At 43.4% G+C, this 26,432-nt stretch overlaps 1 protein-coding gene across 23 annotated transcripts in view; it reads left to right on the top strand.

Annotated features, from left to right (window-relative positions):
• Positions 1 to 75: 75 nt before the first annotated feature.
• Positions 76 to 26,432, top strand: part of LOC124034344 (CCR4-NOT transcription complex subunit 1) — a 44,919-nt gene continuing 18,562 nt past the window's right edge. For 14 of the 23 annotated variants that reach the window (XM_046347564.1, XM_046347509.1, XM_046347493.1 and 11 more), the window contains exons 1-15: positions 77 to 219; positions 3,921 to 4,210; positions 5,575 to 5,682; positions 5,895 to 5,993; positions 6,163 to 6,231; positions 6,348 to 6,402; positions 10,576 to 10,779; positions 10,914 to 11,082; positions 11,200 to 11,326; positions 11,435 to 11,545; positions 11,639 to 11,809; positions 11,948 to 12,075; positions 12,187 to 12,547; positions 25,026 to 25,157; positions 25,270 to 25,421. In XM_046347564.1, coding sequence (XP_046203520.1) covers positions 4,109 to 4,210; positions 5,575 to 5,682; positions 5,895 to 5,993; positions 6,163 to 6,231; positions 6,348 to 6,402; positions 10,576 to 10,779; positions 10,914 to 11,082; positions 11,200 to 11,326; positions 11,435 to 11,545; positions 11,639 to 11,809; positions 11,948 to 12,075; positions 12,187 to 12,547; positions 25,026 to 25,157; positions 25,270 to 25,421 — 1,988 coding nt within the window. In that variant the 5' untranslated portion in view covers positions 77 to 219; positions 3,921 to 4,108. Of the gene's footprint in view, positions 220 to 3,920; positions 4,211 to 5,574; positions 5,683 to 5,894; positions 5,994 to 6,162; positions 6,232 to 6,347; positions 6,403 to 10,575; positions 10,780 to 10,913; positions 11,083 to 11,199; positions 11,327 to 11,434; positions 11,546 to 11,638; positions 11,810 to 11,947; positions 12,076 to 12,186; positions 12,548 to 25,025; positions 25,158 to 25,269; positions 25,422 to 26,432 lie in introns of all 23 variants that reach the window. The other 9 variants (XM_046347610.1, XM_046347601.1, XM_046347582.1 and 6 more) reach the window with 4 other exon arrangements.

Here is a 26,432-nt window from a genome sequence, read left to right as displayed (position 1 = left end):
AAATGTATTATCAATTGATCTCGTTTTCTATTTAGCTCATGTAGAAGCATGGCATGCACAATTATAGTGACGCGAGCCCGGGCTCGAGCACTAAAGTGAAAACTGCACTGTGCGCGCGGGGATGATGACAGTCGCCATTTTATTTTGAAAAATCAAACCGAACTGGAAGGCGAGCAACCAAAAAGGAATGAATATCACAAATACATTTTGGGAACCATGGTACGTTTTTTTAACATATTGCAAAGAATCGGCGATATTTAGGACACATTAGTAAGCTAAAAAGTGTGCGACTACCCGTTAGGCGTCGTAGTTAACGTGAGCAAACAAGCTAACGTACTACAGTAGTGTTGGCTAATGTTCGCCAGCTAGGAACAGTTGGATGGTCCCATCTCAAAGTAGAGTTGGTTAGTGAAAATGACCATCTATTATCGTTTAACATGGCTTACTCATTTCGAGTTTGTGGATGATGTACTCCGAGAACATTGTCATGCTAACGTTTTTATATGAACTAGTCAAAGTTAACTAACACTATTTGGCTAGTTACGGTACCTGGTCATTCATTCACACATGCATAGTTAAATTACCTAGCCGTTAGGTTAGCTAACGTTAGCTAGTTACTTTGTTGACAATGTATTTCCATTGACAATAACGTGACTAATCGATCGCTAGTGCATTGACCAGCTGACTAGTGTTTATAGAATTGTTGGCTTAGTTACATTTGTTTACGTTACAAACGTTAGCTTGTTTTTCTGTCGTTGGCTAACTAACATATGGCCTTCTGAGCGTTGACGTTAGCTAACATTAGCTGGCTGACGTTTGCCACATCTGCTAATTAAGCTAGCTAGCTGATGTTGGCAAACACAATGTGCTTGCTTATCCGGCTAGCCAACGTTAGCTGGCTAGCTCTTTGTCTCAATGGATAAGTTGACTTGTAACAGTAACTTAATGTCAGATGATTAACGTTATGTAACTAACGGACCAAGTTGGTCAGTTGTGTTCTGCATCTAGCAAACATAGCTATCGTTGATATTATTAGCTAACGTAAACGAAGTTTGCTAACTAACAAGATGTTGCCGAAGATTGAGTGAACAGATGCTAGCGAAGTAGGTTATCTACGTGGACTATAACACATTTAATTGTTTTTTAGATGAGACACACACGACATATGCGAACGTTAACTTAGTTGCCGTTAGCTAACTAACTTTAGTGAGAACACTAACGTATAATTTGCATTATCACTGGGACACTGAAATCATAGCTAGCTACCTACGTGAGAAATTAATATAACTCGCTTTAAGTATCTAAACGACTTTGGCTTGGTTATTCATTGATTAACCACGTGTTGTCAGTGTAGACGGGAAATATAGGAAATCATCCGTATTATCAGCGCACACGATGCTGATTGGACTGGTAGTAAATGTTAAAGGGTGTGCATCAAGTAAAGGCCCAATTTGGTAGTTTTACTAGACCGACGTTGTGGACATTGATAACATCGATAATTTGTTTGGGCAAACTTAAACTTAGTTCTCATTTACAACTGCGACCCGGCTAAGATAAAGCAAAGCAGTACGACAAAAACAGTTACAAACGTGCAGTCAATAACACAAAATTAAAATCTATAAGTTAGTGTGTGCAAATGTAGAAGTGACCATCGTTATAACTCGGTCATGGTGACTTTCTACCTGTAAGTTGCGAAGTAGCTGATTAACTAGCTAGCAATTTGTTGCTGTTTTTAGTTGGCCTACTACCCTACTCGTCTACATTTGCACACTGTAACTTACATAGATTTTTCTATTTTTATTTTGTGTTATTGACTGTACGTTTGTAACTCTGGATAAGAGCGTCTGCTAAATGACTTAAATGTAATGTAATGTTGTCGCACTGCTTTGCGTTATCTTTGCCGGGTCGCAGTTGTAAATGAGAACTTGTTCGTATTACATTTCAAGTGTTTTGTTCTTTTGTATTGCGGTGGTGTGTGAATCAGGATTATACCATGCGAGTAGTAGGCCTACCCCATAATTTTTTCGTGGGCAATGAGGCTCTCTTCCCATGGCAGTTGTGTTGTACACTGCACTTTTGGTATTTACAATCCCAGTTTATCATATATATATATATATATATATACTCAACAAAAAAATAAAGGGAACACTTAAACAACACAATGTAACTCCAAGTCATCACACTTTTGTGAAATCAAACTGTCCATTTAGGAAGCAACACTGATTGACAGTAAATTTCACATGCTGTTGTGCAAATGGAATAGACAACAGGTGGAAATTATAGGCAATTAGCAAGACACCCCCAATAAAGGAGTGGTTCTGCAGGTGGTGACCACAGACCACTTCTCAGTTCCTATGCTTCCTGGCTGATGTTTTTGTCACTTTTGATTGCTGGCGGTGCTTTCACTCTAGTGGTAGCATGAGACTGTGTCTACAACCCACACAAGTGGCTCAGGTAGTGCAGCTCATCCAGGATGGCACATCAATGCGAACTGTGGCAAGGTTTGCTGTGTCTGTCAGCGTAGTGTCCAGAGAATGGAGGCGCTACCAGGAGACAGGCCGGTACATCAGGAGACGTGGAGGAGGCCGTAGGAGGGCAACAACCCAGCAGCAGGACCGCTACCTCCGCCTTTGTGCAAGGAGGAGCACTGCCAGAGCCCTGCAAAATGACCTCCAGCAGGCCACAAATGTGCATGTGTCTGCTCAAACGGTCAGAAACAGACTACATGCGGGTGGTATGAGGGCCTGGCGTCCACAGGTGGGGGTTGTGCTTACAGCCCAACACCATGCAGGATGTTTGGTATTTGCCAGAGAACACCAAGATTGGCATATTCGCCACTGGCGCCCTGTGCTTTTCACATATGAAAGCAGGTTCACACGTGACAGTCTGGAGACGCAGTGGAGAACGTTCTGCTGCCTGCAACATCCTCCAGCATGACCGGTTTGGCGGTGGGTCAGTCATGGTGTGGGGTGGCATTTCTTTGGGGGGCCGCACAGCCCTCCATGTGCTCGCCAGAGGTAGCCTGACTGCCATTAGGTACCGAGATGAGATCCTCAGACCCCTTGTAAGACCATATGCTGGTGCGGTTGGCCCTGGGTTCCTCCTAATGCAAGACGATGCTAGACCTCATGTGGCTGGAGTGTGTCAGCAGTTCCTGCAAGAGGAAGGCATTGATGCTATGGACTGGCCCGCCCGTTCCCCAGACCTGAATCGAATTGAGCACATCTGGGACATCATGTTTCGCTCCATCCACCAACGCCACGTTGCACCACAGACTGTCCAGGAGATGGCGGATGCTTTAGTCCAGGTCTGGGAGGAGATCCCTCAGGAGACCATCAGCCACCTCATCAGGAGCATGCCCAGGCGTTGTAGGGAGGTCATACAGGCACATGGAGTCCACACACACTACTGAGCCTAATTTTTACTTGTTTTAAGGACATTACATCAAAGTTGGATCAGCCTGTAGTGTGGTTTTCCACTTTAATTTTGAGTGTGACTCCAAATCCAGACCTCCATGGGTTGATACATTTAATTTCCATTGATAATTTTTGTGTGATTTTGTTGTCAGCACATTCAACTATGTAAAGAGAAAAGTATTTAATAAGAATATTTCATTCATTCAGATCTGGGATGTGTTATTTTAGTGTTCCTTTATTTTTTTGAGCAGTGTACTTTCAAACCTTTTATTTAACTAGGCAAGTCAGTTAAGAACATTAGGAACATTCTTATTCACTCCCTTGTTCAGGGGCAGAACAAAATATTTTTACCAAGTCAGCTCGTGGATTCGATCTAGCAACCTTTCGGTTACTGGCCCAATGCTCTAACCACTAGGCTACCTACTATATAGTATTTGCTCAATGAGCTTGTACTGTTTTTATGTGCATCTGTGTTAACTAGTTTTCTCTCTTGGTTATTTTCAGATTCTGAACTTGATGCCGCACTGAGGGACTTTACCTTGTATCAAGATCCACTGATAGAAGTAGCTTGCTGTAAAACATTTTCACACCTTGGGGGGGGGGGGCAGAAGTAACCTATCACTGAAGTGACTAAAGGGGAATAATGGTGATTTTGCGCCGGGCACGGCCGCCTGCTTCCGCCCCAACCAGCAATGAATCTTGACTCGCTCTCGCTGGCTTTGTCTCAAATCAGCTACTTGGTGGACAATTTAACTAAGAAAAACTACAGAGCCAGCCAGCAGGATATACAACATGTGAGTAGCATGTGGTATTATGCTCACAAATGGTATTTTTTTTTCTTCTAGTTTTGCCACAAAAGCAGTACACACACTTTCTGATGTTTGAAGGGCTATAGCGAAGTATATTTTGAAACGTATATGCATTCAAAATTATCTTTTTTATTTTACCTTTTATATTTACATTTACATTTTTACATTTAAGTCATTTAGCAGACGCTCTTATCCAGAGCGACTTACAAATTGGTGCATTCACCTTATGACATCCAGTGGAACAGCCACTTTACAATAGTGCATCTAAATCTTTTAAGGGGGGGGGGGTGAGAAGGATTACTTTATCCTATCCTAGGTATTCCTTAAAGAGGTGGGGTTTCAGGTGTCTCCGGAAGGTGGTGATTGACTCCGCTGTCCTGGCGTCGTGAGGGAGTTTGTTCCACCATTGGGGAGCCAGAGCAGCGAACAGTTTTGACTGGGCTGAGCGGGAACTGTACTTCCTCAGTGGTAGGGAGGCGAGCAGGCCAGAGGTGGATGAACGCAGTGCCCTTATTTGGGTGTAGGGCCTGATCAGAGCCTGGAGGTACTGAGGTGCCGTTCCCCTCACAGCTCCGTAGGCAAGCACCATGGTCTTGTAGCAAGCACCATGGTCTTGTTTTATATAACTAGGCAAGTCAGTTAAGAACAAATTCTTATTTTCAATGGCGGCCTAGGTACAGTGGGTTAACTGCCTTGTTCAGGGGCAGAACGACAAATGTTTACCTTGTCAGCTTGGGGATTATCACAAAATGATTGTAAAAACTAATATGATTCTAGTGTTCATAGGCTTTTTCTGTATAATAAATGGGCATAATTGGTGGGGGTGGCAGGGTGTGTGGCAATGTCGGCATGGCTGAATTTAGTTAGGGTCTTGGTTAAAACATTTTTTGAAGCCCCCCATCTTTGTGATGTTTTAAAGCCAATTTCCCTCAATTCTAAACATTTAGCTATGTAGCCGAGATGGCTTAAACTGCAAAATGTTAATATTTTGCAGTTTAAGCTAATTTCCTGCAATTTAAAAAAAAATGTTCTTATGATCAGATATTGTAACAATCAATACTCCCGAATTCATACTTTTTGTCTAGCTTTTATTTCAGTGATAGTTCTCAAATATTTAACAATATATAGATCAACTTTTTTTACGTTCTTTATATCTGGTTTTAGTAGTTTAAGTTTACACTGAAAATATTTTTACACCCCGAAAAATGTATTTCACTAAAAACAATGTTTGGATATAGGTGGCCTGAATAAACCATATGAAGAAAAAAACCCTGGGTTTAGAATTATATTGTGGCTCTGACAGCTGACCTGTTATTTGTTCTTTTGTTGAGTGTGTTCTGTCCCAACAGATTGTGAATCGTCACGGCCCTGAGGCAGACAGGCATTTGTTACGCTGTCTTTTCTCCCATGTGGATTTCAGTGGCGATGGTAAAAGCAGTGGCAAAGATTTCCATCAGGTAATTTCTGATTAATAATACTCATTTACACCAGTTGCTAAACAGATTTTAGCAATGAGGATTAAGGGTTTCTTTGAATTTCCTTATCATTGGTATTATCTATCTTGCCTTTATTATTTTAGAAAGTGACTCTGCTTTCCTGTTTTGTCCTTAACCTGTTCTGTTATGTTCCCTCTTCTCCCTTTTTACCTTCGTTTGCCCACTTGACCAAGACACAGTTTCTGATCCAGGAGTGTGTTTCACTGATTTCAAAGCCAAATTTTATTTCAACACTCTGCTACACAATCGACAATCCCTTGCACTACCAGAAGGTAGAAGACATGTTTATTTTCATATCTTTGTAAAATAATTTTGTAATTCATAAATATTATTGTACCTTTTCTGCAGTGATGAAGTGGGTCCACGTTAGACCTCTCATGTGCCAAAATTACTGTCTGCATCAGAATAACTGTAATGTTTTCTAACCTTTATCATTTTCAGAGTTTGAAGCCTTCCACCCACTTGTTTACTCAGTTGAGTAAAGTTCTCAAGCTAAGCAAGGTTCAAGAAGTACGTAAAGTAATGTGGAAATGTATGTTGTCAGATGGTGGTTTTTATTGTAATGTTTAAAAATAATATGCCAAACAATTTGAGATTCTACATAAATCTTTCTTTTTTTCCCTAAGGTTATATTTGGCCTTGCTTTGCTGAATTCGTGCAACGCAGACCTTCGTGGTTTTGGTAAACTCAGTTTTATATTTAATCATTTGACTATACCTGCTGATTTGAAACCATGCAATGTTTTATCTGTATGGGGGGGGTCACATGAGCTATTCTATTATCAATGTGTCCAAGTGTAGCACATGGAAATGGGTGAAACTCACTCCATAGCCTGATGTGTCCCTACATAGGCCGAAAAATAGCTAGTTTTTCGCGTGGCACAACTGTTAAAAAGATGCTTCGCAAGGGCCAGTCACGTGTGCTAAAAAGGCAGAGGTCCTGTGTTTAAGCCTCTGAGCTGAATCAGGAGGAAGCCGTATTCTTTAAGCAAGAAGCTTGACATCCGTTATACAAGTCTAGAGATGAAACGGTATGAACATTTCATATCACAATTATAGTGACCAAAATGATCACTTATCAGTATTATTGCGGTATTGTTAAAATGTGCTGGTAATGTTCAAAAAGTACTGATACACATACTGAAATCATTTCACTAAGTTTTATATTGAAAACAACAAATACAATTAGCAGGACTGTACTTTTTGTGTCCATACACTTTAAAATAATAACATTAACATTAAAGATGGCACCATGTGGCGATGAAGTAAGCTTCCCTAGTGCAGGTTTAAATGAACACAACCTTAAGTAAGAAAATCAAATAAACAACAAAATTAGCAGCACTCACTTTGTAGTGAGGCACGGCAACCTTTATCAGCCTCCGTAAGCCAAGCCTCTCAACAATTTGAAGTGGCACCATGTCCTTGGCAATGTAATATGAAAGGGCTGGAGTGAGGTCTTGAGCATTTTTTGATGTGGGTGCATAAGCACCCTGCCTTTTTAAATGCTTGCTCGATTGTCTGTGTCACAACTAGATGAGGGACCAGGTGCATCACTGGGTTTGCCTGCGGCACGCCCACTCTGTAAACAAGGGAATAGTAAATGTAGTAGTATTTATTATTGGCATTTTATTATTATTCACTTAACCTCTTGCTCCTACCTGACACGCAGGCGTCCCCATCTAGACATCTGGAAATGCAAATGCGCTACGCTAAATGCTAATAGTACTAGTTAAAACTCAAACGTTCATTAAAATACACATGCAGGGTATTGAATTAAAGCTACACTCGTTGTGAATCCAGGCAACAAGTCAGATTTTTAAAATGCTTTTCGGCGAAAGCATGAGAAGCTATTATCTGATAGCATGTAACACCCCAAAAGACCCGCAGGGGACGTAAACAAAATAATTAGCATAGTCGTCGCTACACAAACCGCACAAATAAAATATAAAACATTCATTATCTTTGACCATCTTCTTTGTTGGCACTCCTAGATGTCCCATAATCACTATTGGGTCTTTTTTTTCTGATTAAATCGGTCCATATATAGCCTAGATATCGATCTATGAAGACTGATAAACTAAAAAAAATAGCGTCTTATAACGTAACGTCATTTTTTTTTTATTAAAAAAGTCGACGATAAACTTTAACAAAACACTTCGAAATACTTTTGTAATGCAACTTTAGGTATTAGTACACGTTAATAAGCGACCAAATTGATCACGAGGCGATGTATATTCTTTAATTGTCCGTCTGGAAATAATGTCTGGGTAAATCTCAAACAAAATATCCGGTCGGAGACTTGAACAAATGGCTTGTCTCTTCTTTGTTTGACCAAGAAACAAAGCCTAGGCAAATGACAAGACTGTTGACATCGTGTGGAAGCTGTAGGTATTGCAACCTCAGCCCCATTTATTTTGGTTCGCCTTTATCAATGGGTTGAAGTGGCGGATGGATATATATTTCCATTTTCAGTGATCAGATTTTCCTGCGCTTTTCGATGAAACGCACGTTCTGTTATAGTCACAGCTGTGATTTAACCAGTTTTATAAACGTCTGAGTGTTTTCTATCCACACATACTAATCATATGCATATACTATATTCCTGGCATGAGCAGCAGGGCGCTGAAATGTTGCGAGATTTTTAGCAGAATGTTCGAAAAAGTAGGGGGTAGGAGTAACAGGTTGACTATATCTTCTGTGTTGCATTTGAGTATATGCAATGGCCACATGCGCAATTTACAGAAATACAAATGAGTCTTAACTTTAGCATAGGGGGTGGTATTTTGACATCCGGATGAAAAACTACCTGCTACTCAGGCCCAGAAGCTAGGATATGAATATAATTGGTACATGTGGATATAAAACTGTTCTAAAGCTGTTAAAATAACAAATCGTCCCCGATTGCAGTTCCTAGGGCTTCCACTAGATGTTAAGAGTCTTTAGAAAGAGTTTCGTGCTGTTTTTTTTTTTTTAAATGAGGGAGAAGTTGTAGTTTTTCTAAGTGGCTCCCATTTTGTCTAGTGTTTCCAAGCACATGGCCGAGAGAGTGCGTTCTTTTTGTTTATCTCCGGTAAAGACAATAATGATTCTCAGTCTTAAATTTAATTGTTTATTTGCGTATTAGGGTACCTAAGGATAGATTACAAACGTTGATTGACTTGTTTGGATAAGTTTATTGGTAACGCTTGGGATTCATTTTGTATGCATTTTGACGGAGGGAAACTAGTGTATTGACTGAAGCGCGCCAGCTAAACTGAGTTGTGGATATAAAGAAGGAATTTATCGAACAAAAGGACCATTTGTAATGTAAGTGACTTTTTGGAGTGCCAACAGAAGATCTTTAACGGTAAGGCATATATTATATCGCTATTTCTGACTTTCGTGTCGCAACTCCCTGGTTGAAAATGATTGATGCATTTGTGCTGGATGCTGTCTTCAGATAACCGCATGGTTTGCTTTTGCCATAAAGCCTTTTTGAAATCTGACACCTTGGCTGGATTAACAACAAGTTACGCTTTATTTTGATGTATTGCACTTGTGATTTCATGAAAGATTAATATTTATAGTAATTTGAATTTGGCATTCTGCCATTTTACCAGATGTTGGCCAGGTGGGACACTACCATCCCACCTGTCCATAAGAAGTTAAGACTGATGGTAATTGCAATGAGCCTTGCAATGAGTCTTTTATAGGAGTCTAAAGTGTTTCTCCTGTTGGAACACCTTTACAGCCAAGTCGACAACTGCCAGATTTTAAATGAACAAAATAGATTGGTTGTGTGACTAAACTACATAACATGTTATCGTGTGCAATGGGCGAGTAGTCTGCAGACACATGACGCATACAGCAGCAGAACGTGTAGTGTTTTTACAAGGGTACTTAACACTAAAAGCTTCAGTTTACGTTATTGACAAGCTATTAGCAAGTTACAGACAAACCATGACGTTTTCCCCCACATCATGCATTGAGCTAAAAGTTAACTTCGCTTGTATTCGTGCTATAAAGTAGTGGTTGGTGGTCATGAAGATGACTCAAGAGTTTTGAAGTGTTAATGTAAAGGAGTACCTGGTATTGTGTAGGTCAGGAGAACTGTTTTACGTACCAGGTGGCTATCTCTCGGTTATTGTCCTCAAATGGGGCCTTCAGTATGTCAATTGCTACGGTGTGGCAGGGGTAGTCAGCAAAGCAGAACACATCTGGGATCATGAGGGAGTGCTGGATGAATGACAGCTGGAAAAGAGTGATAATGGTCAAGAGGGCTGAGGAGAGGAGTTCATTGATGTGAATGAAGGAGTTTGCTACCTCTGGAAATAAGACCAAAGTGTTAAGTGTCTTGACATTTACATAAACCTGGCCCAATCTCCTCACCTGACCCATTCTCCTCCTTACCTGTCCTTCAGAATGCTTCCAGGGCCGGTAGATTAGGTCGACAGGGAACACCTCCATGCCCAGGCCCCTCTGGATCCCATACACCACCATCTGCAGTCCCTTGCATGTTCTGCAGACAGTGTGACCATCTTCGATTAAGCTTTCCGCAGCACTCTTGTGAAACCCAAAATACTACCACACTTCAGATTTGGTCCTCTTAGAAGGCTGAAAAATCTCCCGAGCGCTGTCACTGCCTTCTGCCATGTTTTCACACAAAACAAAACCCATGTTGCACTGTTGCTAACTTTGGTTGATGCAGGACAGTATTTACTATGAATTCTTCAATCCGTGGAAATCAAACATGGTTTTAATGATTAAAATGGTAATACTAATCGTCGGGTATTTTACAGTGGTTTATCGTGAAACCGGTGACTGTTTCATCCTTATACAAGTATTTATTTTAAATATTTCCCCATTTTGTCTTTAGCCGTGCAGTTCGTCAAACAAAGACTCCCGGACCTCCTCCGCTCGTACGTGGACGCGGACCTTGGAGGAAACCAGGAAGGTGGCTTCCAAGATATTGCCATAGAGGTCCTGCACCTGCTCCTCTCTCATCTTCTTTTTGGACAGAAGGGAGCCAGCGGGGTAGGACAAGAGCAGATTGACGCTTTCCTCAGGACCCTGTGCAGAGGTGAGGGGCATAGATGCACTACTTGAAAGGAAATGTTAATTATTTCCAGAAGTAACACAAACTCTGATTCCTTCATTCACAACAATCTGGTCGTTTTGTACATGTTGCCCCATCAATTAAATATTCTGGTTCAGATTTCCCGCAGGAGCGCTGCCCTGTGGTGCTCTCACCACTGCTATACCCTGAAAAACTGGACATTCTGATGGACAGGATTCTGCCAGACTCGGGAGAGTTGGCCAAGACCATGATGGAGAGTTCTCTCGCAGAGTTCATGCAGGAAGTTGGCTATGGCTTTTGTGCAAGGTGACTGTTATTTAGCAACTGAAATGCAAATTACAAATTGTTTTTGATGTCATGCATGACCACTAAGGAATTCAATGTCCGTTACCCCTGTTAATGTATTGTCTCTTTCATTCTAAGTCTCGATGAATGCCGCAACATAATCCTACAGTATGGGGTGCGAGAGGTTACTGCCAGCCAGGTGGCCAGGGTCCTGGGGATGATGGCTCGCACCCACTCTGGCTTGTCTGATGGAATCCCCCTACAGGTGAGGGTTGACCTGATGGTAACTTACTGAAGCTCTGTTAAAAAAATACATGTAAAAAATGACATTGCGCTCTTAAGTATACTATTGTTTTTATTTTTTCTTCCACAGTCCATCTCGGCTCCGGGCAGTGGCATTTGGAGCGATGGAAAGGACAAAGGTGATGGCTCTCAGGCGCACACCTGGAATGTAGAAGTTCTAATTGATGTGGTCAAAGAAGTTGTAAGTTATAGTGGAATTACATGTTATTCCCCTTCAGTTTGCCATTCATGTCTTGCACTTTGTACAGAAAATGTCCTTTTTTTTAAATTTTAGAACCCCAATCTGAACTTTAAAGAGGTGACCTATGAGCTTGACCACCCTGGCTTCATAATCCGGGACAGCAAGGGACTGCAGATGGTGGTGTATGGGATCCAGAGGGGCCTGGGCATGGAAGTGTTCCCTGTCGACCTAATCTACCGTCCCTGGAAGCATGCTGAAGGACAGGTAAGGAGGAGAATGGGTCAGGTTGGGTAAATTTGAAGACACAACACTTTGGTCTTATTTCCGGTGGTAACAAACTCCTTCATTCACATCAATGAACTCTTTTCCTCAGCCCTCATGACCATTATCACTCTCTTCCAGCTGTCATTCATCCAGCACTCCCTCATGAGCCCAGATGTGTTCTGCTTTGCTGACTACCCCTGCCACACCGTAGCAATTGACATACTGAAGGCCCCACCTGAGGACGATAACCGAGAGATAGCCACCTGGTACGTAAAACAGTTCTCCTGACCTCCACAATACCAGGTACTCCTTTACATTAATTATTATAACAATGTCATGCCATTTGATATCATTTATTTGTGATTATCGCCTCACAGGAAGAGCCTAGACCTGGTGGAAAGCCTCCTGCGCCTCTCTGAGGTGGGCCAGTACGAGCAGGTAAAGCAGCTCTTCAGCTTCCCCATCAAGCACTGTCCCGACATGCTGGTGCTGGCGCTGCTGCAGATAAGCACCTCCTGGCACACCCTGCGCCACGAGCTCATCTCCACCCTCATGCCAATCTTCCTGGGCAACCACCCCAACTCTGCTATCATTTTACACTACGCCTGGCATGGACAGGGCCAGTCCCCCTCTATCCGTCAGCTGATCATGCACTCAATGGCTGAGTGGTACATGAGAGGGGAGCAGTACGACCAGGCCAAGCTCTCCCGCATCCTGGATGTGGCCCAGGACTTGAAGGTAGGGAGGGGTCCATGTTTTTTTTTTCTTTTTTTTTCAGGAAATGTGGTTTCATTTTGTGAAGGTATAGTGTTCACCCATTCTGCCCAGTGGGTTAAAATGCATTTTGTTGATGGCATTTCACTTCCTTATGTTATAAAATACATTTTTACCAAGACATTACATTTACATTACATTTAAGTCATTTAGCAGACGCTCTTATCCAGAGCGACTTACAAATTGGTGCATTCACCTTATGACATCCAGTGGAACAGTCACTTTACAATAGTGCATCTAAATCTTAAGGGGGGTGAGAGGGATTACTTATCCTATCCTAGGTATTCCTTAAAGAGGTGGGGTTTCAGGTGTCTCCGGAAGGTGGTGATTAACTCCGCTGTCCTGGCGTCGTGAGGGAGTTTGTTCCACCATTGGGGGGCCAGGGCAGCGAACAGTTTTGACTGGGCTGAGCGGGAGCTGTACTTCCTCAGTGGTAGGGAGGCGAGCAGGCCAGAGGTGGATGAACGCAGTGCCCTTGTTTGGGTGTAGGGCCTGATCAGAGCCTGGAGGTACTGAGGTGCCGTTCCCCTCACAGCTCCGTAGGCAAGCACCATGGTCTTGTAGCGGATGCGAGCTTCAACTGGAAGCCAGTGGAGAGAACGGAGGAGCGGGGTGACGTGAGAGAACTTGGGAAGGTTGAACACCAGACGGGCTGTGGCGTTCTGGATGAGTTGAAGGGGTTTAATGGCACAGGCAGGGAGCCCAGCCAACAGCGAGTTGCAGTAATCCAGACGGGAGATGACAAGTGCCTGGATTAGGACCTGCGCCGCTTCCTGTGTGAGGCAGGGTCGTACTCTGCGGATGTTGTAGAGCATGAACCTACAGGAACGGGCCACCGCCTTGATGTTGGTTGAGAACGACAGGGTGTTGTCCAGGATCACGCCAAGGTTCTTGGCGCTCTGGGAGGAGGACACAATGGAGTTGTCAACCGTGATGGCGAGATCATGGAACGGGCAGTCCTTCCCGGGAGGAAGAGCAGCTCCGTCTTGCCGAGGTTCAGCTTGAGGTGGTGATCCGTCATCCACACTGATATGTCTGCCAGACATGCAGAGATGCGATTCGCCACCTGGTCATCAGAAGGGGGAAAGGAGAAGATTAATTGTGTGTCGTCTGCATAGCAATGATAAGAGAGACCATGTGAGGTTATGACAGAGCCAAGTGACTTGGTGTATAGCGAGAATAGGAGAGGGCCAAGAACAGAGCCCTGGGGACACCAGTGGTGAGAGCGCGTGGTGAGGAGACAGATTCTCGCCACGCCACCTGGTAGGAGCGACCTGTCAGGTAGGACGCAATCCAAGCGTGGGCCGCGCCGGAGATGCCCAACTCGGAGAGGGTGGAGAGGAGGATCTGATGGTTCACAGTATCGAAGGCAGCCGATAGATCTAGAAGGATGAGAGCAGAGGAGAGTTAGCTTTAGCAGTGCGGAGCGCCTCCGTGATACAGAGGAGAGCAGTCTCAGTTGAATGACTAGTCTTGAAACCTGACTGATTTGGATCAAGAAGGTCATTCAGAGAGAGATAGCGGGAGAGCTGGCCAAGGACGGCACGTTCAAGAGTTTTGGAGAGAAAAGAAAGAAGGGATACTGGTCTGTAATTGTTGACATCGGAGGGATCGAGTGTAGGTTTTTTCAGAAGGGGTGCAACTCTCGCTCTCTTGAAGACTGAAGGGACGTAGCCAGCGGTCAGGGATGGGTTGATGAGCGAGGTGAGGTAAGGGAGAAGGTCTCCGGAAATGGTCTGGAGAAGAGAGGGGGGGATAGGGTCAAGCGGGCAGGTTGTTGGGCGGCCGGCCGTCACAAGACGCGAGATTTCATCTGGAGAGAGAGGGGAGAAAGAGGTCAGAGCACAGGGTAGGGCAGTGTGAGCAGAACCAGCGGTGTCGTTTGACTTAGCAAACGAGGATCGGATGTCGTCGACCTTCTTTTCAAAATGGTTGACGAAGTCATCTGCGGGGAGGGGGAGGAGGATTCAGGAGGGAGGAGAAGGTGGCAAAGAGCTTCCTAGGGTTAGAGGCAGATGCTTGGAATTTAGCGTGGTAGAAAGTGGCTTTAGCAGCAGAGACAGAGGAGGAAAATGTAGAGAGGAGGGAGTGAAAGGATGCCAGGTCCGCAGGGAGGCGAGTTTTCCTCCATTTCCGCTCGGCTGCCCGGAGCCCTGTTCTGTGAGCTCGCAATGAGTCATCGAGCCACGGAGCGGGAGGGGAGGACCGAGCCGGCCTGGAGGATAGGGGACATAGAGTCAAGGGATGCAGAGAGGGAGGAGAGGAGGGTTGAGGAGGCAGAATCAGGAGATAGGTGGGAGAAGGTTTGAGCGGAGGGAAGAGATGATAGGATGGAAGAGGAGAGAGTAGCGGGGGAGAGAGAGCGAAGGTTGGGACGGCGCGATACCATCCGAGTAGGGGCAGTGTGGGAGGTGTTGGATGAGAGGGAAAAGGATACAAGGTAGTGGTCGGAGACTTGGAGGGGAGTTGCAATGAGGTTAGTGGAAGAACAGCATCTAGTAAAGATGAGGTCGAGCGTATTGCCTGCCTTGTGAGTAGGGGGGAAGGTGAGAGGGTGAGGTCAAAAGAGAGGAGTGGAAAGGAGGCAGAGAGGAAAGGGTCAAAGGTAGACGTGGGGAGGTTAAAGTCGCCCAGAACTGTGAGAGGTGAGCCGTCCTCAGGAAAGGAGCTTATCAAGGCATCAAGCTCATTGATGAACTCTCCGAGGGAACCTGGAGGGCGATAAATGATAAGGATGTTAAGCTTGAAAGGGCTAGTAACTGTGACAGCATGGAATTCAAAGGAGGCGATAGACAGATGGGTAAGGGGAGAAAGAGAGAATGACCACTTGGGAGAGATGAGGATCCCGGTGCCACCACCCCGCTGACCAGAAGCTCTCGGGGTGTGCGAGAACACGTGGGCGGACGAAGAGAGAGCAGTAGGAGTAGCAGTGTTGTCTGTGGTGATCCATGTTTCCGTCAGTGCCAAGAAGTCGAGGGACTGGAGGGAGGCATAGGCTGAGATGAACTCTGCCTTGTTGACCGCAGATTGGCAGTTCCAGAGGCTACCGGAGACCTGGAACTCCACGTGGGTCGTGCGCGCTGGGACCACCAGAGTAGGGTGGCCGCGGCCACGCGGTGTGGAGCGTTTGTATGGTCTGTGCAGAGAGGAGAGAACAGGGATAAACAGACACATAGTTGACAGGCTACGCTAATGCAAAGGAGATTGGAATGACAAGTGGACTACACGTCTCGAATGTTCAGAAAGTTAAGCTACGTAGCAAGAATCTTATTGACTAAAATGATTAAAATGATACAGTACTGCTGAAGTAGGCCAGCTGGCAGTGGGTGCGTTGTTGACACTACACTAATCAAGTCGTTCCGTTGAGTGTAATAGTTTCTGCAGTGTTGCTATTCGGGGGCTAGCTGGCTAGCTAGCAGTGTTGTTTACGTTACGTTGCGTTAAAAGAACGACAATAGCTGGCTAGCTAACCTAGAAAATCGCTTTAGACTACACAATTATCTTTGATACAAAGACGGCTATGTAGCTAGCTATGTAGCTAGCTACGATCAAACAAGTCAAACCGTCGTACTGTAATGAAATGAAGGGAAAATGTGATACTACCTGTGAATGTGACCGGGTTGTTGAGTCTATTCAGAAGACGTTGGCTAGCTGTTGGCTAGCTAGCAGAGTCTCCTACGTTAAGGACGACAAATAGCTGGCTAGCTAACCTCGGTAAATTAAGATAATCACTCTAAGACTACACACTCTAAACCTAAACACAATTATCTTGGATACGATGATACGAAGACAGCAAAGACAGCTATGTAGCTAGCTAACACTACACTAATCAAGTCGTTCAGTTGAGTGTAATAGTTTCTCCAGTGCAGCTAATCAGTGGACGTTAGCTAGCTGGCTAGTGAAGACTACGTTAGGACGGCGAAATACGATAATTACGCAATTATCTTTGATACAAAGACGGCTATGTAGCTAGCTGAGAAGAAATTGCTAAGATTAGACAAATCAAACCGTTGTGCTATAATGAAATATAATGAAAAAGTTATACTACCCGCGGGAGCGAAGTGCAGATGCGACCACTCGCTCCAACCGCAATTCATGTTCTGAATTGTTCAGCCTGGTGTTTCCCTAACATATCGTTAACATTATATTTTAAAAGTTGGGTATTGTAACCTAATACATCCGATAATAAGCACCAATCTCTGAAGGAGCGGTGTAGCTTTATCGCCTAAAACGTTTGAGGATTTTATATTTTGTGGTCCTCGTCTTCCAAGTTGTTTCTGTGGGTTGCAAAATTAGCATGACCCGAGCTGAAATAAATGTAAAGGTTTTGAAAATAAAAAGCTTGGGGTACACTCAGTGCTCTGGTGACATTTCATAGATACTCTTGTTTTTGTGAGAAGTCTTAAAATGACAGGAACTTCGCATGAAAAGGAACAGTGTATACTAAAATAGGAAAATACTACATGTCATGCCATGTCTAAAAATGTAATATCTCTTACCTCAATTGTTTTTACCCTTGTAGGATGGTTGAAATTAGGGTGACTAAATCAGTGGAGACTAGAGGGGGGTGATTCAGGAAAATAGCATTGTCAGCTCGCAGATACAATGTCATTGTGCTAACACTAGTTAGCCTAGGCTTGCGAAACTACTTCAAACTTTCTTCATACTGGACACGGACATATACAAATGGTATCCACAAGTTCATCTGATTGGGGTAGTATACTGAAAAAAAAAATAAATGCAACAATTTCAAAGATTTGCGGAGTTACAGTTCATTCATATGAGGAAATCAATCAACTGAAACAAATTTCTTTAGGCCCTAATCTATGAATTTCATGGGTGGGCCTGGGAGGGCATAGGCCCATCAGTTTCATTGGGTTGCTGGTCTGACTCCCGCATGTGAAGAAGCAGGATGTGGAGGTCCTGGACTGGCGTGGTAACACGTGGTCTGCGGTTGTGAGGTCAGTTGGGCATACTGCCATATTCTCCAAAATTATGGGGATGGGTTATGGTAGAGAAATTAACATTCAATTCTCTGTCAACACCTCTGGTGGACATTCCTGCAGTCAGCATGCCAATTTGATGCTACTTCAACTTGAGACATTGCACATTGTAGGTGCCTTTTATTGTTTCCATCACAAGGTGCACCTGTGTAATGATCATGCTGATCAACCTGTCTGGGAACAGGGTTCCTCTAGCGCCAGCAGCCAATGAAATTGCAGGGTGCCAAATACAAATCAACAGATCTCATAAGTCAAATTTCTCAAACATACAAGTATTAGGCACCATTTTAAAGATAACATTATCGTTAATCCAGCCACAGTGTCTGGTTTCAAAAATGCTTTACAGCGAAAGCTCCACAAACGATTGTTAGGTCACCACCAAGTCACAGAAAAACCCAGCCATTTTTCCAGCCAAAGAGGAGTCACAAAAAGCACAAATGGTGATCAAATTAATCACTAACCTTTGATCTTCATCAGATGACACTCATAGGACTTCATGTTACATAATACATGTATATTTTGTTTGGTAAAGTTCATATTTATATCCAAAAATCTAATTTTACATTTGCATGATATGTTCAGTAATGTTTTGCTTCCAAAGCATGCAGAGATTTTGCAGAGAGCCACATCAATTTACAGAAATACTCATTATAAACATTGATGAAAATACAACTGTTATGCATGAAACTTTAGATATACTTCTCCTTAATGCAACCGCGGTGTCAGATTAAAAAAAAAAAAAACTTTGCGGATAAAGCATACCATGCAATAATCTGAGTACGGAGCTCAGAGCCCAAACCAGCCAAAATAAATATCCGCCATGTTGCGCAGTCAACATTAGTCAGAAATAGCATTATAAATATTCACTTACCCTTTGATGATCCTCATCGGAATGCACTCCCATGAATCCCAGTTCCACAAATGTTTGATTTGTTCTATAAAGTTTTGTTAGGGCGTTTGGTAAACAAATCGAAATGCTTATGCAACATCCAGCGGAAAGGTCGGACTAAAATTCCCAAAAGTTATATTACTGGTCGTAGAAACATATCAAACGATGTATAGAATCAATCTTTAGGATGTTTTTATCATAAATGTTGAATAATGTTCCAACCGGAGAATTCCATTGTCTTTTGAAAAGCAATGGAACTGGAGCGACCTCATGTGAATGCGCGTGACTGAGCTCGTGACTTTTGGCAGACCTCTGACTCATTTCCCTCTCATTCAGCCAACAACATTTTAAAGACAGTTGACAGCTAGTGGAAGCCTTAGGAAGTGCAACAACCAATATCCCACTGTATCTTCAATAGGGGCTGATTTGAAAAACTACAAACCTCGGATTTCCCACTTCCTGTTTGGATTTTTTCAGGTTTTTGCCTGCCATATGAGTTATGTTATACTCACAGACATCATTCAAACAGTTTTCTTAGAAACTTCAGTGTTTTCTATCCAATACGACTAATAATATGCATATACAGTGGGGCAAAAAAAGTATTTAGTCAATTGTGCAAGTTCTCCCACTTAAAAAGAGGAGCCTGTAATTTTCATCATAGGTACACTTCAACTATGACAGACAAAATGAGAACGAAAATTCCTGAAAATCACATTGTAGGATTTTTAATGAATTTATTTGCAAATAATGGTGGAAAATAAGTATTTGGTCAATAACAAAAGTTTATTTTCCACCATAATTTGCAAATAAATTAATTAAAAATCCTACGTGATTTTCAGGAATTTTTTCTCATTTTGTCTGTCATAGTTGAAGTGTACCTATGATAAAAATGACAGGCCTCATCTTTTTAAGTGGGAGAACTTGCACAATTGGTGGCTGACTAAATACTTTCTTGCCCCACTGTATCCGCATCTGGACTGAGTAGGAGGCAGTTTACTCTGGGCATGCTTTTCATCCAAAAGTGAAAATGCTGCCCCCTAGCCCAAACAGGTTAATCCTCGCACACAATCCAGCCTTACTGATGCAATGCAATTTTCTCTTGATTTATTACCTTTTTTCTTTCTCTGGCCTTCATTGATTTAGTTGCCCTAATTTTGACCATCCTACAAGGGTAGAAACTCCAATAAGTTTTGAATGGACTATGATGGTCCCAACCTCATGTCATTTTTTTAGTTTTTTTTAATCTACATAATTAACCCATTTTACCCATTGGTCAAAAGATACATTTTTGATTTTGTATTCTATATAAGGCTACTTTGTACTCTAACTTTGTTACTCTGTATCAATCCAAGATGGCAAAGCAGTTCAGACGTCTTTTGTCCTCGTCCTGTCCCATATATATATCTTTCTTCGCATACATTTTATATATATTTTTTATTTTCCTTAAACTCATCTTCAAAACACTCCTGCAACCCGCCTCACCAATTTCAATTTTTTTTTAAAGAAAGTTTTATTTACCTCAAATCTGTAATCCTCCATAGAAGCTAGCCAGAAGCTAATCAGAAGCTAGTTAGCCTCTTTACTGGCTAATCGTTAGTAATTCAGCTAACCACGATTTGTGGTCATCAGCTATTTTTTAGCTCAAATCTATCGCCAGTTTTGCGCGGCTCGGACTGGAACATACCGGACCTATTTTTCTCTCAATGTCCCCGGATTTCAACCGCTAACTCTGGACATTTATACCTGGATCTCGCAGCTAGCGAGCTGCTATCCGTGTGACTATCGGCTTACGTCGATTCCGGAGCAAACATAAATTATTCCGGAGCTAGCCAGCTGAAGAGTTCCATCAGTCACTCCTGGGCTACAATCACCTATCCGGACCCGTTTTACTGCCGAAAAGGAGCCCCACCGGGCCTTAACAACTGGACTACCGACGTTATCTACCAGAGGGAGTTATCCGGCTGGCTCCTCTGTCGCGACGTTACCTGAACGCCAATCTGCGGTCTGCTAATCGTTATTTTATTTATTTTTAATTTTGTCTTGGTCCTCTAACTATCTATTGTTTTTTTTTGTGAATTGGATTGATCCCCCACCACCACACGGAACCCCACTAATCCTACCGACGGAAACGTACGAGGTGGCTAAAAACAATATATGCCATTTAGCAGACGCTTTTATCCAAAGCGACTTACAGTCATGTGTGCATACATTCTACGTATGGGTGGTCCCGGGGATCGAACCCACTACCCTGGTGTTACAAGCGCCATGCTCTACCAACTGAGCTACAGAAGGACCAACAGACCTCCAAAAACAGACCTCCATCCTATGCTAGCTTGCTACCGATGGCCCGGCTAGCTGTCTGAATCGCCGTGACCCTAACCAACCTCACTACTCACTGGACCCTTTTGATCACTCGACTAAGCATGCCTCGCCTTAATTAATGTCAATATGCCTTATCCATTGCTGTTCTGGTTAGTGTTTATTGGCTTATTTCACTGTAGAGCCTCTGGTCCTGCTCACTATACCGTATCCAACCTATTAGTTCCACCACCCACACATGCGATGACATCTCCTGGTTTCAATGATGTTTCTAGAAACAATATCTCTCTCATCACTCAATACCTAGGTTTACCTCCACTGTATTCACATCCTACCATACCTTTGTCTGTACATTATACCTTGAAGCTATTTTATCGCCCCCAGAAACCTCCTTTTACTCTCTGTTCCAGACGTTCTAGACAACCAATTCTTATTGCTTTTAGGCGTACCCTTATCCTACTCCTCCTCTGTTACTCTGTCGATGTAGAGGTGAATTCAGGCCCTGCAGTGACTAGCTCCACTCCTATTCCCCGGGCTCTCTCTTTTGATGACTTCTGTAACCGTAATAGCCTTGGTTTCATGCATGTTAACATTAGAAGCCTCCTTCCTAAGTTTGTTTTATTCACTGCTTTAGCACACTCTGCCAACCCGGATGTTCTAGCTGTGTCTGAATCCTGGCTTAGGAAGACCACCAAAAATTCTGACATTTTCATCCCAAACTACAACATTTTCAGACAAGATAGACCTGCCAAAGGGGGTGGTGTTGCAATCTACTGCAAAGACAGCCTGCAGAGTTCTGTCCTACTATCCAGGTCTGTACCCAAACAATTTGAACTTCTACTTTTAAAAATCCACCTCTCTAAAAACAAGTCTCTCACCGTTGCCGCCTGCTATAGACCACCCTCTGCCCCCAGCTGTGCTCTGGACACCATATGTGAACTGATTGCTCCCCATCGATCTTCAGAGCTCGTGCTGCTAGGCGACCTAAACTGGAACATGCTTAACACCCCAGCCATCCTACAATCTAAGCTTGATGCCCTCAATCTCACACAAATTATCAATGAACCTACCAGGTACCTCCCCAAAGCCTTAAACACGGGCACCCTCATAGATATCATCCTACCCAACTTGCCCTCTAAATACACCTCTGCTGTCTTCAACCAAGATCTCAGCGGTCACTGCCTCATTGCCTGCATCTGTCCGGGGTATCCTGGAAGGATATTGATCTCATCCCGTCACTAGAGAATGCCTGGGTATTTTTTTTAAATGCCTTCCTAACCATCTTAAATAAACATGCCCCATTCAAGAAATTTAGAACCAGGAACAGATATAGCCCTTGGTTCTCCCCAGACCTGACTGCCCTTAACCAACACAAACATCCTATGGCGTTCTGCATTAGCATCGAACAGCCCCCGTGATATGCAGCTGTTCAGGGAATCTAGAAACCATTATACACAGGGCTAGCTTTTTCAAGCAGAAATTTGCTTCCTGCAACACTAACTCAAAAAAGTTCTGGGACACTGTAAAGTCCATGGAGAATAAGAACACCTTCTCCCAGCTGGCCACTGCACTGAAGATAGGAAATACTGTCACCACTGATAAATCCACTATAATTGAGAATTTCAATAAGCATTTTTCTACGGCTGGCCATGGTTTCCACCTGGCCACTCCTACCCCGGTCAACAGCACTGCACCCCCCACAGCAACTCGCCCAAGCCTTCCTGTTGAAGGAATTCTAAATTTCTCTGTTATTTCCCAATCAGAATTAAATACTCTGTCAATGCATTCTAAGAGTTTGTAAGACCCTATATTTTTATAAGAATGGACAGAGCCCCGGTCTTAAGTCAGGTAAAAGCGTTTAATTCAAGAGAGTACTGGTTACATACACATTTTTCCACAGGTTATAAACTGAAAATGACGTCAGCGTTTTCAAAATGTTCTATCTCTTCATGACACCGGTAGAGAGGCCCTATAGTTCTCGAGCCTTCCCTCCTCGTCTGAAGCCAAGGTCAGTCAGTATAAATCAACATTCTAGACAGTCTGGAGATAGTCCGTCCCTGCCATCTGGAGATAGTTCATTCATTTGTACAAAGGAACAGACCGTCATTGTTACTAAACTCCTGACTATATTATATACAATTGGGAATGGGAGCAAGAGAGAGAATTCATTATGTACAGTACATAATAGCATTTGGACTAGTCAGTCCTGATTGAAATGTATACATAATTAGTCATCATTGATAAAAATTCCCTTAACACTTCCCCATTTATCAGTTTCCCAAATCCAGTCAGCTGATGTTCTAAAATACAATCTGGACCCTTTCTTTCTAAAATTATCTGCCGAAATTGTTGCCACCCCTATTTACTAGCCTGTTCAACCTCTCTTTCGTGTCGTCTGAGATTCCCAAAGATTGGAAAGCAGCTGCGGTCATCCCCCTCTCCAAAGGGGGGGACACTCTTGACCCCAACTGCTATAGACCTATATTTATCCTATAATAATAATATAATAATAATAATATGCCTACCCTGCCTTTCTAAGGTCTTCGAAAGCCAAGTCAACAAACAGATTACTGACCATTTCGAATCTCACCATACCTTCTCTGCTATGCAATCTGGTTTCAGAGCTGGTCATGGGTGCACCTCAGCCACGCTCAAGGTCCTAAACGATATCTTAACCGCCATCGATAAACATTATTGTCCAGCCATATTCATTGATCTGGCCAAGGCTTTCGACTCTGTCAACTCGACAGCCTTGGTTTCTCAAATGATTGCCTCGCCTGGTTCACCAACTACTTCTCTGATAGAGTTCAGTGTGTCAAATCGGAGGGTCTGCTGTCCGGACCTCTGGCAGTTTCTATGGGGGTGCCACAGGGTTCAAATCTTGGACCGACTCTCTTCTCTGTATACATCAATGATGTCGCTCTTGCTGCTGGTGAGTCTCTGATCCACCTCTACGCAGACAACACCATTCTGTATACTTCTGGCCCTTCTTTGGACACTGTGTTAACAACCCTCCAGGCAAGCTTCAATGCCATACAACTCTCCTTCTGTGGCCTCCAATTGCTCTTAAATACAAGTAAAACTAAATGCATGCTATTCAACCGATCGCTGCCTGCACCTGCCTGCCTGTCCAACATCACTACTCTGGACGGCTCTGACTTAGAATACGTGGCGAACTACAAATACCTAGGTGTCTGGTTAGACTGTGAACTCTCCTTCCAGACCCACATCAAACTTCTCCAATCCAAAGTTAAATCTAGAATTGGCTTCCTATTTCGCAACAAAGCATCCTTCACTCATGCTGCCAAACATACCCTTGTCAAACTGACCATCCTACCAATCCTCGACTTTGGCGATGTCATTTACAAAATAGCCTCCAATACCCTACTCAACAAATTGGATGCAGTCTATCACAGTGCAATCCGTTTTGTCACCAAAGCCCCATATACTACCCACCATTGCGACCTGTGCGCTCTCGTTGGCTGGCCCTCGCCTCATACTCATCGCCAAACCCACTGGCTCCATGTCATCTACAAGACCCTGCTAGGTCAAGGCCCCCCTTATCTCAGCTCGCTGGTCACCATAGCATCACCCACCAGTAGCACGCGCTCCAGCAGGTTCTCTGGTCACCCCCAAAACCAATTATTTCTTTGGCCGCCTCTCCTTCCAGTTCTCTGCTGCCAATGACTGGAACGAACTACAAAAATCTCTGAAACTGGAAACGCTTATCTCCCTCACTAGCTTTAAGCACCAACTGTAAGAGCAGCTCACAGATTACTGCACCTCTACATAGCCCACCTATAATTTAGCCTAAACAACTACCTCTTTCCCTACTGTATTTATTTTATTTATTTATTTTGCTCCTTTGTACCCCATTATTTTTATTTCTACTTTGCACATTCTTCCACTGCAAATCTACCATTCCAGTGTTTTACTTGCTACATTGTATTTACTTTTCCACCATGGCCTTTTTTTGCCTTTACCTCCCTTATCTCACCTCATTTGCTCACATTGTATATAGACTTCTTTCTACTATATTATTGACTGTTTGTTTTACTCCATGTGTAACTCTGTGTCGTTGTATGTGTCGAACTGCTTTGCTTTATCTTGGCCAGGTCGCAATTGTATATCAGAACTTGTTCTCAACTTGCCTACCTGGTTAAATAAATAAATAAAATACTTTGCAAATATTTTTTTTTGCAATATCCAAACTGTTCCTCTTGTTTTTCAGTCTCTATCTATGCTGCTTAATGGTACTCCATTTGCCTTCGTTATCGACCTTGCTGCACTTGCCTCTCGCCGTGAATACCTCAAACTTGACAAATGGCTGACTGACAAAATCCGGGAGCATGGGGTGAGTGGTGTGAGTTGAGCCTTTAATTTACAGCAATTACAACCACTATACATACATACACTTTGCTATAAGAAGTTATAGGGATCTAGTACATGAGTCATTGACCTGTTTGCTGTTCTAGGAGCCCTTCATCCAGGCGTGTGTTACATTCCTGAAGAGACGTTGTCCCTCTATCATTGGTGGTCTGGCCCTAGAAAAAGACCAGCCCAAAAGCGCCCTCCTTCCCCCGGAAACGATGGCTACCATGCTGGGTTGTCTGCAGTCCTGTGCAGGGTGGGTTTACCTATCAGAGCTCGAATCATGGGGCCTATGGTCAATTTAGCTCTTTCATTACTCAGTCATGTTGTATGGTGCTTTAAGGTCTAGTTTCATAATTCATTAAATTTCAACTTATCTTGTATTATCTACAAAGATCATATTCAGCTAGAAATGTTTGTTTTTATTTTTTATAAAACTCAGCCAAGAAACATCCTCTCACTGTCAACTGCATTTATTTTCAGCAAACTTAACATGTGTAAATATTTCAATGAACATAAGATTCAACAACTGAGAAATAAACTGAACAAGTTCTACAGACATGTGATTAACAGAAATTGAATGCGTCTCTGAACAAGGAGGGTGGGGGGTCAAAATAAAAAGTAAGTTAGTATCTGGTGTGGCCACCAGCTGCATTAAGTAATGCAGTGCATCTCCACCTCATAGACTGTACCAGGTTTGCCAGTTCTTGCTGTGTGATGTTACCCCACTCTTCCACCAAGGCACCTGCAAGTTCCCGGACATTTCTGGGGGGAACGGCTCTGATCCAACAGGTCCCAGGTGTGCTCAATGGGATTGAGCTCCGTGCTCTTCGCTGGCCGTGGCAGAACACTGACATTCTTATCTTGCAGGAAGTCACGCACAGAATGAGCAGTATGGCTGGTGACATTGTCATGCTGGAGGGTCATGTCAGGATGAGCCTGCAGGAAGGGTACCACATGAGGGAGGAGGATGTCTTCCCTGTAACGCATTGCGTTGAGATTGCCTGTAATGACCACAAGCTCAGTTTGATGATGCTGTGACAACACCGCCCCACACCATGATGGACCCTCCACCTCCAAATCGATCCCACCCCAGAATACAGGCCTCAGTGTAACACTCATTCCTTCGACGATAAATGCGAGTCTGACCATCACCCCAGGTGAGACAAAACCGCAACTCGTCAGTGAAGAGCACTTTTTGCCAGTCCTGTCTGGTCCAGCGACGGTGGGTTTGTGCCCTGTAGGCGACGTTGTTGCCGGTGATGTC

This window comes from Oncorhynchus gorbuscha, linkage group LG01 (genome assembly GCF_021184085.1).
Source record: "Oncorhynchus gorbuscha isolate QuinsamMale2020 ecotype Even-year linkage group LG01, OgorEven_v1.0, whole genome shotgun sequence".
Lineage (NCBI taxonomy): Eukaryota > Metazoa > Chordata > Actinopteri > Salmoniformes > Salmonidae > Oncorhynchus > Oncorhynchus gorbuscha.
The sequence above is the reverse complement of the archived record's forward strand: the minus strand, read 5'-3'. Positions and strand labels throughout refer to the sequence as shown.